This window comes from Nomascus leucogenys, chromosome 19 (genome assembly GCF_006542625.1).
Source record: "Nomascus leucogenys isolate Asia chromosome 19, Asia_NLE_v1, whole genome shotgun sequence".
Taxonomy (NCBI): Eukaryota; Metazoa; Chordata; class Mammalia; order Primates; family Hylobatidae; genus Nomascus; species Nomascus leucogenys.
In genome coordinates, this window is record NC_044399.1 from 37,409,400 (window position 1) to 37,423,495 (window position 14,096).

The 14,096-nt window shown below is 57.5% G+C and overlaps 1 protein-coding gene across 13 annotated transcripts in view; it reads left to right on the forward strand.

Annotated features, from left to right (window-relative positions):
• MYO18A (myosin XVIIIA) overlaps positions 1-14,096 on the forward strand; it is a 123,775-nt gene that overhangs the window by 77,447 nt on the left and 32,232 nt on the right. For all 13 annotated transcript variants that reach the window (XM_030799392.1, XM_030799399.1, XM_030799391.1 and 10 more), the window contains 13 exons: positions 352-452; positions 1,344-1,407; positions 1,596-1,740; positions 3,327-3,338; positions 3,942-4,118; positions 4,341-4,431; positions 4,691-4,883; positions 5,689-5,775; positions 7,919-8,060; positions 8,196-8,355; positions 9,292-9,478; positions 9,812-10,055; positions 12,722-12,831. In XM_030799392.1, coding sequence (XP_030655252.1) covers positions 352-452; positions 1,344-1,407; positions 1,596-1,740; positions 3,327-3,338; positions 3,942-4,118; positions 4,341-4,431; positions 4,691-4,883; positions 5,689-5,775; positions 7,919-8,060; positions 8,196-8,355; positions 9,292-9,478; positions 9,812-10,055; positions 12,722-12,831 — 1,713 coding nt within the window. The remainder of the gene's footprint in view (positions 1-351; positions 453-1,343; positions 1,408-1,595; positions 1,741-3,326; positions 3,339-3,941; positions 4,119-4,340; positions 4,432-4,690; positions 4,884-5,688; positions 5,776-7,918; positions 8,061-8,195; positions 8,356-9,291; positions 9,479-9,811; positions 10,056-12,721; positions 12,832-14,096) is intronic.

The following is a 14,096-nucleotide window of genomic DNA, read 5'->3' on the forward strand; positions in this document are numbered from 1 at the left end:
TTCAAGAACAGCCTGGCCAACATGGCAAAACCCCATCTCTACTAAAAATACAAAAATCAGCCGGGCGTGGTGGTGCATGCCTGTAATCCCAGCTACTCAGGAGGCCAAGGCAGGAGAATTGCTTGAACCCAGGAGGCGGAGGTTGCAGTGAGCCAAGATCACTCCACTGCACTCCAGCCTGGGTGACAGAGTAAGACTCCATCTCAAATCTAAAAAAAAAAAAAAAAAAAAAATGCAGCTGCTTGTTCCCTAGGGCCTAGAGGACCATGGGTTTGATACCTTCTGATGTGGGGTGGGAAAAACTTGATCTGGCACTACCCTCCTTACCCACACATCCATGCTGTGTCACAGACAATGCTTCTGGAGAAGCTGCGTGTGGCTCGGCGCCCAGCCAGTGAAGCCACATTCAACGTCTTCTACTACCTGCTGGCCTGTGGGGATGGCACCCTCAGGTGAGATGGCTCAGAGGGTGTACAAGAGTGCTCTGAACTCCAGCCCACTGACTGGGCTCCTGGACCTTGATTGCATCCAGGATTAAAGCCACTTGCTCGCATCCTGCACTGTTTGGTCATTGCATGTCTGCTGTGTGCTAGGCTCTGACCTAGACCCCAAGGACAGTGAGATGGATGAGACGTAGTCCCTGCCTATCAAGAACTCCCTGGTCCTGGGTACTGGGGCCTGGCTATATGGGAGGGGAACAGCCAGCCCTTCAGTGTTGCCAGGGCCTAGCTAGGATCTCCATTACCCATGAAGCCAGTTCTGGAAAGCAAAGCACACTGAGGTGCCGGCGGTTGGGGACTTGCCTACCGTCGCATGACTGGTAGGGGGCTGAACTGGTATTTGAGTCCACACTGGGGCCAAAAGCCCATGCCTCTTCCAGTGCCCTCCAGACTAGCCCTTCCTGCCCCACGTTGGCTGCCTCTGCCACGCTCTTCCCTTCAGACCTTTAGATTTGCCGTGTGTGTTCACTGAAAAGAGATAAATGAGGCTGAGCCAGCAGCCCCAGGCCATTGTTCTCTTTAGCCCTTCTTGTAACTGAGGGCATGGTCTCTGCCTTGGCTGGACTCACGGTTCGGGCAGGTTCCCTGCTCCCTTCCGGGGGCCAGGTTGCATCCTCTCACCAGGGCATGTCTGGTGGCCTGTCCTCAGGAGAATGGTGCTCTGACCAGGCATCCAGGCCAGTTAGGAAAGCAGTGGCAGCTGTCCCGCCAGTCGGGGATGCTGGGATGATGGGCAGACAAAACTTGGAGTCTGGAAGCTGAGTCTGTCTGTCTCCACCCTGGGGGGAAATGGCCTTGGCATGGGGACCAAGTGCCATGCTGACGCCTCATTTGTACCCCTAGGACAGAGCTCCACCTCAACCACTTGGCAGAGAACAATGTGTTTGGGATTGTGCCACTGGCCAAGGTGAGGGGTCTGTGGGGTCTGGGTTGGCAGCCCTGGGCCTTGGGGGGTAGGAGAAGCCTCCATGGGTCCTGTGGGAATAGTGGGAGCCCAGCTCCAGCTGCTGGCTCTACCCAAGCCTTGCCCTGGGGGCCCAGCCTCATGGGGGTGTGCTGGGAGGGACGGGCCTTTGAGGTGGTCTATCTCCACAGCCTGAGGAAAAGCAGAAGGCAGCTCAGCAGTTTAGTAAGCTGCAGGCGGCCATGAAGGTGCTGGGCATCTCCCCCGATGAACAGAAGGCCTGCTGGCTCATTCTGGCTGCCATCTACCACCTGGGGGCTGCAGGAGCCACCAAAGGTAACCTGCAATGGGCCCCAGTCGGCTGGCCTGTCCCCTGGGTGACCTCATAGGGGCCCTGCCCACTCCCAGTTTATTCTTGCCCAGCACAGACTTAGCCGTTCCGGGACACCCCTCTTTTGCTTGTGCCTCTTCTCAGCCCCCCACATCAGAGCAGAAAGCCCAGGAAGCATCTTTGGCAGTGAAGGCCCAAGGCCTGGACTTAGCTGGCTGTGCCGGAGGGCACCGTGAGGAAGCACGGAGGGCTAGGGGTTCAGAGGCTGAGGGATGAGAAGGGCACTAAGGCAGGGCAGCCCTGCTGGAATAACCCTCCTTCTTGTTCCCTTCCTGACAGAGGCCCCCGAGGAGCAAGCGGGTAACTGACCTTGGCCCCGCCCTTGGGTGTAGGGGCCGCTGTGCCCTGTCTTGGTGCTTGCCCAGGGCTTTCTAGGGGCTGGGCTTGTTCTGTTGCTGCAGAGAGGACTGGTCTGGGGAGAAGCCCGGAGGTTGAGAGTGGAAGGGGAGCCTGCAGGCTGTGGGGTGTCTTGGAGTCCCAGGAGTAGCTGCTTCTCCTGCCGGTTTTGGATCTGAATCCTGGAACCTCTCGGGATGCCCACCATGGGGTGGGGTAGGGTGGGCGTGCTTCCTGGGGCCTCCCGAGACCAGTTTTCCCCAGTCCTCTTCCCTTGTCTCCACTGGTTGGGCAGCTGTGTATCTTCCACTTGCATGTCAGGGTGGCGGCCACTAGGGGGCAGCAGGCACCGTGGTAACGAATGGGCTGCAGCTTTGGCACTTGCGCTTGGGGACCTGGCCTGGCTTGGAGGAGCTCTGCTCCATCCTTCAAGATGACTTACGTTGGAGGGTGGCGATTCGAGCACCTCTTCACCCCTTTTTTCTCCAGTTTAGGGAAAGGGGATGCTGGCGCTGAACAGCACCTTGGGCTTTGGCTTTGTCCCCTTCTGGGATGTGAAGGGCCCCAGGCTGCTCAGCTGGAGTGAGAAAGTCCTGGCAGGTGGTGGGTGCATGGAGGAATGGGTGCCCAGGCGTGAGGCTCCATGCAACCCCAAGAAGTGGCATCCCTGCCCAGGAGGAGCCAGGCTCTAGGTTAGAGAAGTTTTCTCGAGAATGTGGAGGATGGACAGGCAGGCAGGCGTGTGGCTGTGTGTTGAGGGAAGTTGCTTCACTCTGAGGCAGCGACAAGCCTAGCTTTCCTCTAACCTACCCAGCCCCAGCTGCAAGCGGAGAGCTCCGGGTGTCAGCACAGGGACCTTCTCAAGCAATGTCTGTTAGCGCCTCAGAGCTTCCAGTGTTTTCCAGGGGGTGTGTGTGTGCGCGCACGCACACGTGTGCACGAATGTCTTTGTGGGTCTCTTTCTGTGTGTGTCAGTGTGATTACACCCACAAACATACTCCCTGGAGACTGTGTGAGTGTGTGTGCGCGCGCGTGCGCGTTTGTCCCAAGTCTGACTGTGGTTGTGTTTTCTTGCCTGCTCATCCTCACAACACCCCCGCCGCACGGTCCCTCCGAGGCGGCGAGCTCCATCGATGACTGTTTGCTAACACACTCTTTTTCTTTGCATGCTGCATGCTGGTCCTTTGCCTTACAGAAGCTGCTGAAGGTAAAACCTTGTTTCTTGTTAGCTTTCCCTAATTGCCGTGATTAGACACATGTTGGCTGAGGCACATATGTCTGTGCGGGCTGTTCCCTTTCCCCTGCGGCTTTTTTGCCTCCCCACTGTTGGGCCATCAGTGGGTGTTTGTGGTCTCCACTGGCAGATGCCAGGGGGCAAGAGGGAGGGTTCTAATGCACCCAGGGAATGGGGAGGCATGAGCGATCTCTCAAGATAAGTCCCCCACAGGCACACAGGGTTCTTGTGCCCATCCCAGGTGAGCTGGTTCATCCTCTGACTCCGCCCTTCCCCTAGTTGGGCACCCCCGGAGCTGAGCCATCTGAAAAGGGATTTTTACAGCTGGTTTGTTGCCCTCTGGTGGCAGCGTGTGGAGTTACCTCCTCCTTTAGGACCTGCTCATTCTCTCCATCCCCACGGGACACAGGAAATGCTGGCCACTGCTAGCTGCCCCTGTTCTGCCTGAAGCCCATCAGGTGTCATCAGGGCTGGTTTTTGCCTCCAGAAGATGCATAGTCATCAGCTGGTCATCAGGTCATCAGCTGGCCTAAGGAAAAAGACCCAGGATGCCAGATCCCTTTTTCCACTCCACAGCTGGGCGCAAGCAATTTGCCCGCCATGAGTGGGCCCAGAAGGCTGCGTACCTACTGGGCTGCAGCCTGGAGGAGCTGTCCTCAGCCATCTTCAAGCACCAGCACAAGGGTGGCACCCTGCAGCGCTCCACCTCCTTCCGCCAGGGCCCCGAGGAGAGTGGCCTGGGAGATGGGACAGGTACCCTTTGTCCCTTGGCTGGTAGTTGTGAGCGTGAGGCCTCATCCAGGGCTTGCTGCCATCCCTGGGGCGGGAGGGGACTGCTGGAGTGAACAGATGCTCTGTCAGTGGCAGAGGCCCCGCCGCAGGCCCCGTGCTGACTGGGCCCTGGGCAGGTCAGGGGCTTACCCAGGTGGGGAGCACTGGGGAGAAGGAGATAGCGCTGCTCCCCCTGCCCCACAGGCCCGAAACTGAGTGCACTGGAGTGCCTTGAGGGCATGGCAGCCGGCCTCTACAGCGAGCTCTTCACCCTTCTCGTCTCCCTGGTGAACAGGTGAGTGCCAGGCAGGACCCAGGGCTTTTCCTGCTTTGGCAGAGGTAGAGTAGATGCCTTTGTGCCTTGTTGGCTGACGCAGAGCCGGTCTCCTCCAGTAGGGGCTCCCTGTCCCATGGGCTATGAGCAAGGCCAGCACACCCCCCCCACCAGGGTCCTGGGCACCTGGGCAGGGATAGAGGTCTGGCTTGGGCAGGGTGGGGCTTCCTGGTGCCAGGGGCCAACCAGCGGGGCTCTGACCCAGGCTGTCCCTATTCAGGGCTCTCAAGTCCAGCCAGCACTCGCTCTGCTCCATGATGATTGTCGACACCCCGGGCTTCCAGAACCCTGAGCAGGGTGGGTCAGCCCGCGGAGCCTCCTTTGAGGAGCTGTGCCACAACTACACCCAGGACCGGCTGCAGAGGCTCTTCCACGAGCGCACCTTCGTGCAGGAGTTGGAAAGATACAAGGAGGTAGCTCTGGGGCCTGGGCCTCACTAGCCTCAGATTCTGGCCTTGGCACCCCCAGCAAGGGCATCTGTAGATGCAGGTGTCACCTGACTCTCCATTTCTGTCCTCCTGCACTCTCTGGAGCAGGAGTCGTTCCTTGCCCCCTTGTCCTTGGCCTCTGGCTTTGGCTACGTTCTTACTTGTTGGAGAGTTTACTCTCCAGGAAGCCTACAGGTGCATTGAGGGCCCCCAGGAGGCCGCCCTTGGCCTCTTTTGAGGCACCTCCCAGGCCTGGTGATTGCCACTGTGTGGTTCCTGCTCCAAGTGTGTCTGGGCCTGGCCTTCCCGTCGCCCTTCCCTGATCTGTGAGGGTGCCAGGTGATGACTTAGTGCCTTCTGTGAAAGGGTGTCCCGGATGGGACGAGAAGTGGAAATCCTGCCTCATCTGGAAGTGAGTTGAGTGAATTGTCAAGATATTTATTTGGGGCGAGAGAGGATTCAGAAGGAAAATGGCAGTTGTCTTCAAGTGTTTCAAGGATGATTGTGTGAAATTGAGAGTGGGCTTGCTCTGTGTTGCCTAATCAACTGATGTTAGTAATGAGAATGTGACTCTGGCTTAGGATAAAAAGAGGTTCTGAGAATTTTAGCTGTGCAAAAAATACAGTGTGTTGCCTTGGGAGCCGTTTCATTTGGGATGATGGAGGGAGCTCCTGCACGGCACAGAGGAGGTTGGCCTTGGCTGATCTCAGAGTCCCTTCCCAGCCTGCTCACAAGACTATTCCCCCCAACGTGACCCCCATGCTCAGTACTGCTTGGCCTTCTTTCCCAGGAGAACATCGAGCTGGCGTTTGACGACTTGGAGCCCCCGACGGATGACTCTGTGGCTGCTGTGGACCAGGCCTCCCATCAGTCCCTGGTAGGAGCTCCAGAGAGGGTTTTGGCAAGCCTTTCCTCTCATTTCCCACCCCTCTCCCCGGGGTGGAGCCCTCCCCATCTGAGCTGCTGCCGGGGGTGCCACTGTGGGCTGAGAGAGGGTCCAGCAGCTTTGCCCAGACACCAACTACTCTGTGGCGCTGGGGCTCTGCCCCTCAGCACTCAGGCAGTCTGGCCAGGAAGGTGGCACTTTCTTCTGCCCTGGTGCCCTGGGGAGCAACAGCCCACGGGGGTCCCAGTCAGGCAGGAAAGCATATCTCCTTTCTCAGCAGCTGAGGCTCGGGCCCCAGCTGGTGACTGGCTGAGCCTCCAGTGTGTCTGCTAGGAGCCCTGGTGACCAGTCCCAGGTGGTGAGGGCCCAGACCCCAAGGACATAGTCATTCCCTCCCATTGTCCCCAAGTAGAGGACTGGTGCAACCTAACAGAGCAGGGCCAGGAGCCAGCCTCCCGCTCCCAGGGTAAACAGTGCTAAACTGTCAAACGCCCTCTGGTGGACTGTCATGGATATGAAGCCTCGCCCCTCAACTTTGGGGGCAGGCTTTGTCACCCTTTGTGCTAGTGTCCAGGGCACCTTGGCACTCGGTGGGGGACTGGCTGGCCTAGCAAACTCTTGGCATTTGGCGATTGTCCGCCATTAGGGAAATTGCATAAGGTGCTTTATTGGAGAACTGGCATTTTTGCGAGGTTGCCGACCTCCCTCCTCTGCTTTGATTCCTGCCTCTCCCTCCCTCTTCTCTGCCATAAGGCCCTGCTTGGCTTGGACAAGTGGCAGGGCTGAGAAAGAGTGAGTATCCCCCTGGGGACAGATGTTTAAAGTGCCCAAGCACCGCGTCCCCTCAGGGAAGTGAATTTTCTTTTCCTGACACCTGGGCTCCTGTGGTGGCCTCACTCAGAACTGTTGTGGTTCCCGGGAGAGGGGGGATGTCAGCATGAGCAGCAGGGGTCAGGCAGCGTGTGGGAAGAGCTTGGCCCTCCTTTCTCTTCTGTGGTCTCCCCTGACTAATGGGCCTTGGCATGGGGCAGCTGCACCCCTGGGGAAGGGGCCCTCGGTGCCAAGCCTGTCTTCCCATCTCATGGCTTCATTGCTTGTTCCTGCTACTGGGTTCCTGCCACTAGAGTTGCCTTGGCCTTTGGCCACATTCTGCTTCCTTCTGGTAATCGTGCCAGCTCCCCTGGGCATCTGTGGGGAGCAGATGCAGGCAGCTGGGGTGAAAGAGAGGAAAAACGGCCCTTTTCTCACTTCTTTTTTCCTCCAGCCCCTAAAGGCCAGGCCAGAATAGGGTGTGGGGAAGGTTCCATCTTTCCTGCCCAAGAAAGATGCGGGAACTCCATAGAAAAGGCACCTTCAGGCCAGATGTGGCCACAGGCCTAGTTTGTTTGGCCTTCATGGGATATTGGAAATTAGAATTGGATATTTCCACCTTCTCTTGAAGAACCAGAGGGTTTATCAATGCTGGGCCAGTGTTCTTCCAGGAGAGGAGCTGGCTGCAGCGCAGTGGTGGTTTTCCCCTTTGGGTAGGGACATCTGCTCTCTAGCTTGCCCCAGCCTCTACCCGTTTTGGCCGCCACGTCCGTCAAGTCACCTGTCTTATGCTTTTGGCCCTTGAGTGACCCTGCAGTGATCCCGCTGGCAGCCATCTGAGCCCCCTCTGGGTTCTCTCCTTTCAGAGACCAGGATTAACCCCACAGCTGTCACTTACTGACAGCTTCCTTAGGGCCAACCCTTGTGCTCAGGGCCTTCCAGACTTTATCCCACTGCCAGGGAGTGAGAGCAATATGGGGTTCATCCAAGTCCCTGGTGACCTCTGAGGGGACGAGGGTGGAGGAGGGCCTCGGGGCGCAGGCTTGGGCCAGCAGGAAGGCTGCAGTCTTTGGTGACTTTGGACTGCAGTGCTAAGCACCCTCTTTTGCTGTGGGCTTCCCTCTGCTGGCTTTCTTGGCTCCCCTTTCCGGCTGCCTGCCTCCTCCACAAGGTGTCAGCAGTGAGCGGCAGGAGCTGCGGCATGTGTGTGCGTGCATGTGTGCACGTGTGTAGCATTCTGTAGGGTGTGTTTGGGCCCAGCACCACCCTGGCCCCTTTCCCACAGCTCCATATGACAAGGAGGGATTTCCTTCCTTCTCTGTAGGTCCGCTCGCTGGCCCGCACAGACGAGGCGAGGGGCCTGCTCTGGCTATTAGAAGAGGAGGCTCTGGTGCCAGGGGCCAGTGAGGACGCCCTTCTGGAGCGCCTTTTCTCCTATTATGGCCCCCAGGAAGGTGACAAAAAAGGTAGGTGGCATCCCTAGAGGGTAGCTCCTCTGCTTCCTCTTACACACAGGTGGGTCCAGGTGGCACTCCCTGGGAGGAGGGCCTCACTTTGTGCCTGTGCCCTGACAACCTAAATCTTGCTTCTCCCACCGTCAGGCCAAAGCCCCCTTCTGCATAGCAGCAAACCACACCACTTTCTCCTGGGCCACAGCCATGGCACCAACTGGGTAGAGTACAACGTGACTGGCTGGCTGAACTACACCAAGCAGAACCCAGCCACCCAGAATGCCCCCCGGCTCCTGCAGGACTCCCAGAAGTAAGACCACCACTCCCTCTGCCCCTGTCCTGTACCCAGGACTGTTTTGATTTTGGGGCTCCCTCCCCCTGGGGTTGTCTCAGAGGCCCCCTCACTAGCAAAATAGATGGCCTTCATTCCTGAGAGGCAACAGCCCAGGGCACTTGGCCTTGAGGAGCTGGAGGGGCCTCTTGGAGTAGAGGTGGGAGGCAGACATGGTGGGAGAACCTATGGTTTAAATGTGAAGAACATCCCCAAGTCAAAGAAGGCAGGAGTGGCCTTAGAAACCCCCAGCCCCACAGGCCCTGAGTGGCCTTAGAACCCCCAGCCCCACAGGCCCTGAGTGGCCTTAGAACCCCCAGCCCCACAGGCCCTGAGTGGCCTTAGAACCCCCAGCCCCACAGGCCCTGAGTGGCCTTAGAACCCCCAGCCCCACAGGCCCTGTCATCTGCTCTACTCTTCAGAAGATGGTTAGTGGGCACCCACCCTGCAACAGGGGCTTCTAGGTGCTTGGCAGATAATAGTGAACAAAACTGAACTCCCTGCCCTTGTGGAATTTACATTCTAATGGGAGAGACAGATAATGAACAGTAAACATAATAAGTAAATTATATCATATGTTAGAAGATGTTGAACCCTAACCCCTCCTGTCACATTGGAAACCCTTCCACACCTTTGCCCTCCCTGACGAGGGGAAGTAGATGAGTAGATCGCTCCCCTCTGTCCGATTCCTGTCCACCTCTTGGCTTCTGCCCACCTCTGGCTTTCTCTCCTTACTGTTTGAAAATTTCTCCAGTTTGTTTCTCTGTAGGGTGTGGGGCATGCAGTTCAGGTGGCCGGGCCCCTGGACGTGGCTGAATGGGACTGTTTGGTGTTCTGGGGCCGTGGGGGAGGAGTGGCCTTTCCCGCTCCATCGATGTGACTGCTTTTCCTCCCTTATCCTCCCACCTCCGGCAGAAAAATCATCAGCAACCTGTTTGTGGGCCGCGCAGGCAGTGCCACGGTGCTCTCTGGCTCCATCGCGGGCCTGGAGGGCGGCTCGCAGCTGGCACTGCGCCGGGTCACCAGCATGCGGAAGAGCTTTGCCACAGGCATGGCGGCTGTCAAAAAGAAGTCACTGTGCATCCAGATGAAGCTGCAGGTGGTGAGTGCCAGCCGGGCCCCTGCAGGCAGGCCTGGGGACTCTTCCTTACCCCTGGTAGGCAGGCCTGGGGACTCCGAGCACACTGAGGCCATCTGGTGCCCACTCAGCGTCCCGCTGTGACTCAACGGCTGCTGGTGGGGTCTTCTTTTCAGTGCTGCCACCTGTGAGTGGCCACCCAGGCCTGGCGAGGGCAGAGTTGTCCAGGTTTAGCATGTCCTGGCTGGTGCTGGGGCCCCTGCTGCCCCGCGAGCAGTGGAGATGCTGGCACCAGTCCCTGCTCTTCTGAGCACAGGCCATCAGAGCCCACTGAGGGCAGTCCCTTCCCCTCGGCAGGACGCCCTCATCGACACCATCAAGAAGTCAAAGCTGCATTTTGTGCACTGCTTCCTGCCTGTGGCTGAGGGCTGGGCTGGGGAGCCCCGTTCCGCCGCCTCCCGCCGAGTCAGCAGCAGCAGTGAGCTGGACCTGCCCTCGGGAGACCACTGCGAGGCTGGGCTCCTGCAGCTCGACGTGCCCCTGCTCCGCACCCAGCTCCGCGGCTCCCGCCTGCTCGATGCCATGCGCATGTACCGCCAAGGTGGGGCCTCCTTTCCTCTCCACTCTGGGCTCTCTTTTCCAGGGCTGGCCCTGCCCGGCCCCACCTCCCACCTGGGACCCGTGGGCTGCAGTGGGGCTGCTCCTGTCTTTACTCACGATCCTTTCTGCTCTGGTCTCTCCTCGTCTCTCCCAGCCCACAGCCCCTTCTTTTATCCATTTCTTTCCATCCTGCAGAGTCCCCGCCTCCTCCTCTCCCCTCCATATTCAGTTCTCTTCATCCCCCTCCCTTCCCAGCTCCACCTCGCACCTTGTCATTTGTCCACAGCTCCTTTTCTTCCCACGTCCCTAGTTTGGACAGTTCAACTTTGCCCACAGCAGCAAACCCAGTGCCCTTTCAGAGCCATCTGCCCAGTGAGAAATGAGGTGCTAAATCTTTCTGAAGTACTTAAAATTCCCAAGAAAGGTCAGACAGACCCTTTTTTATGGACCCATCTGAAAGAGGAGACAGAGAGGTTGATAGTATTAGTGGTTACTTAGAGTCCTTAGAAGCTGTCGTCGGTGGCTGGGGGCCGGGATAGCACACTGCTATCATTCCAGATGAGGAGATTGAGGCTCAGAGAGGTTAAGTAGCTTGCCCAAGGTCACACAGCTCCTGAATGGCAGAGTGGGATTTGACCAGGCAGGCTGGCTGTAGAGTCATGTCTCATGTCTCTCAAGTAGGGTGGGTTTTTTTTTTTTGGTTTTTTGTTTTTTGCCTGAGAAGTTACGAGTTGCTGGGTTTCTGCTGTTTTTCTCCTTCGCTAGAAGAGCAGGTAGGGTCCCACCCACCCACAGCCAGGTCTCCTTCAGGCATTCCCATGGGCACCGTCACTTTTCCTTAGCAGCCCAAGCCAGGAAACAGGCTCCCTGCCCTGCTCTAAATAAATCATCGATCTGTCCCCACGTCTTGATATGGAGTTGGTGTTTATTATTTCAAAACCAGATTGTTACTGCTCTGAACCAAAATCAATGTGCTTTACTCAAACAAGCAGATCGATGAGGCCAGCAGCGGCAGGCCCCCCTTCCCTCACCCGGCCCCCAGCCACCAACGATAGCACTGATGATTAATTAAGATGCCAGGCATCCAGACCTGCTATCCTGGCCCATCAATTTAATTGCAATTCAGATACAATCAATAGCTCACTTTGTCTTGGCCCCTCAGCAGCCCCCACCTCCTGTTTCAATTATCAGGCACATGCATCAGCCTCACCTCCCAGCTGGAGGGTTTCCCAGAGCCAGCTAGCCCGTCATTGCTGTGGAGCGAGCCCTTGGCTAGCTGTTAGGAGTCCAGGTTTGGAAGCCAGTTCTGCCCCCAGCGGCAGCCTTTGTGACCTTGAGCAAGCCAGTCGCTCCTCCCAGGCCTCCGTTTCTGTGTCTGAAAGATGAGTTGGATCTGGTTTAAGATCCCTTTCTGGTTTGAAATTCTGTGATTTTGTGGGAGTGGAGTTCGTGGCCCCCCACCCTGGGCTCTGGTAAGATCAGGGTGACTTGGGGTCACCTCCTGCTAGCCACTGCTCTGACCTTGCTCCAAGCCAAAAGCCACTTTGCTCCAAGCCAAAAGTCAGGTCACACCTCCCCTGACCTGAAGCCCAGACACTCTTCAGGGAAAGAGAATCTACAAGTCTTTTTGATCACCTGGCCTAGGACTCAAGGTCAGGGTGAGGCAAGGAGGGCGGCCTTTCTGATGTCCTGCTTCAGTGGACAGAGGGGGAAAGGAGTGTTTATTAAATGCCAACCAAGTGAGTCACACTGTGCTTTTTACCTTGTTTCTCATTTAATCTCCATGACTACCATGCGAGATAAGTGTGAGGGCCCCTGTTTAAAGGTGAAGCTGAGGCTCAGAGAGGTTGAGTGACTGGCCCAAGGTCACGTGATCCTAAGAGGCAGGGCCAGGAATCCAGCACGTAGCCAATGCACGATTCCTCTCAGCTACTCTCTGGTGCCTTTTTTTTTTGACAGAGTCTTGCTCTATCTCCCAGGCTGGAGTGCAGTGGTGTGATCTTGGCTCACTGCAGCCTCTGCCTCCTGAGTTCAAGCGATTCTCCTGCCTCGGCATCCCGAGTAGCTGGGACTACAGGCATGCACCACTGTACCTGGCTTACTTTTTTGTACTTTTAGTAGAGACAGAGTTTCACCATGCTGGCCAGGCTTGTCTAAACTCCTGGCCTCAAGTGATCCTCCCACCTTGGCCTCCCAAAGTGTTAGGATTACAGGCATGAGCCACCACGCCTGGCCTGGTGTCTTTTTTTTTTTTTTAAGACCATAAGACATTATTTTGTCTGGGTTATCACTGAGGCATAGACTTGGAGGGCTGGAAAGCATCTTGGGGACTGGGACGTAGCCGTCCTCCCAGTTGGTCAGCTACCCCACAACCCCCCATTTGCATACCTCACTGACTAGGAGCTTACTTCTCTCTGAAGGAGGCTGTTCCTTTTTCGGGCCTTCCTATCCCCCTGTGGAGCAGGCCTGATTGTCCTCCTGACCTCCTCTTCCTCTTCCCTGCCTCCGCCGTCACCTTTCTAGGCCTGCCTTCAACCACAGGCTCCCCACCCCCTGCAGTTTCTTCCCTTTTGGTGACTCTCCACTGACTGCCCAAGCACAGTGGCTACTGGGGTGTGTTGGGAGCAGGCGGCGTTGACAGGCCTGGCTCTGGGCTGCTCTCTCCAGGTTACCCTGACCACATGGTGTTTTCCGAGTTCCGCCGCCGCTTTGACGTCCTGGCCCCGCACCTGACCAAGAAACACGGGCGTAACTACATCGTGGTGGATGAAAGGCGGGTAGGTCCAGGTCCCCAGACTGCTCTCCCTCTGCCCAGGCCCCTCAAGCAGCTGCCCTTTCCAGACTCATCTGCCTTCCCTTCCCTGGAGACTGCTCATCTGGCCCTGCTCAGGCTCCCAGTTTTGGAAGCACCCAGCTGTGTCCTGGGGCCCAGACCGTAGGAGCTGGAGAAGAGCCACCCCCTCCTTGGAGGCCTGAGCTGGGGGGTGTCTGCTCGCTGGTGAGCCAGACAATCATCCAGGAGCAAGCAGGGCCTGGGTGCACTGAGGGTGCATGAGAATTTGATGGCACCTGGGCCCCCATGTCAGGGATTGGTTCTTGAAGCAGGAAGCTGTCCAGGGCTGGGCGAACATTCCTCCTAGAAGGAAGGTGGATATGGCGAGACCTCCGTGGTGCCAGGTGACATAGGCTGCCGGACCGTTTGCCGGCCCTGGTTGGTGAACCGGTGGCTGCGAAGGGGTGTCCCTGCCCTTCTGGGCTATCACCTTGAGCCCCAGAGGCAGCCACTTAGACAGTCACAGGGCTCCCAGAGCAGAGGACCCCTCCTTTACTGTGCTCGGGCCTCAGGCACCCAGCCTGATTCCGAAAGCACCTCAGACCTTAGGACGGCTTCCCTAAACGGAGGGGATGCTGCAGAATGGGGCAGAAAGCCCACAGAGTGCCCAGCCTGTCTCTGTGTGTATCCCCCTGCCCCTCCACCCCTGCCTTAAGACCCGAATTCATGGAGGGAGCTTGGAAGAACTTCCCTCATCCTTTGGCCTGCTGGTGGCCTGGGCAACCTCGTGTGGACATAGATGCCCGTCCCACACCCCCTTCTCACGGGCCCTCAGCCTCCATTCCAGCCTCCCACCTGTGGCTACACCAGTACCTCATCGGCTCTGGAAATGCCCCACCTACAAAATCATAAATCCCAGCATGGCCTTCTCTGACCACAGCTTCCTGCCTGCTGGTCCCACTCCTCTCTTCCCCTCAGGACACCCGCTCTCTGGCTCCATCAGAACCTCTCTTTCTGGATCACACTCCATTTCTCTGTGAATTGTCTCCTTTTTCCATGGTTCACTCTGCAGTCACTCGGCCTCCCTCGCCCTCAGCCCTCCTGAGCCTCCCGCAGCGCCTGGCCTGCCCAACTCCCAATGAAGTGCCAGCCTCTGGGTGTCCGCACTCCTTGCTTTGGGCTCCGAAGGGTGGTGGGAGAAAATTATACAACTTTGTGGACTTGACTTCCTACAGGTTCATGGTCTTCAGCCTTTGGTGGGCCCTCGGG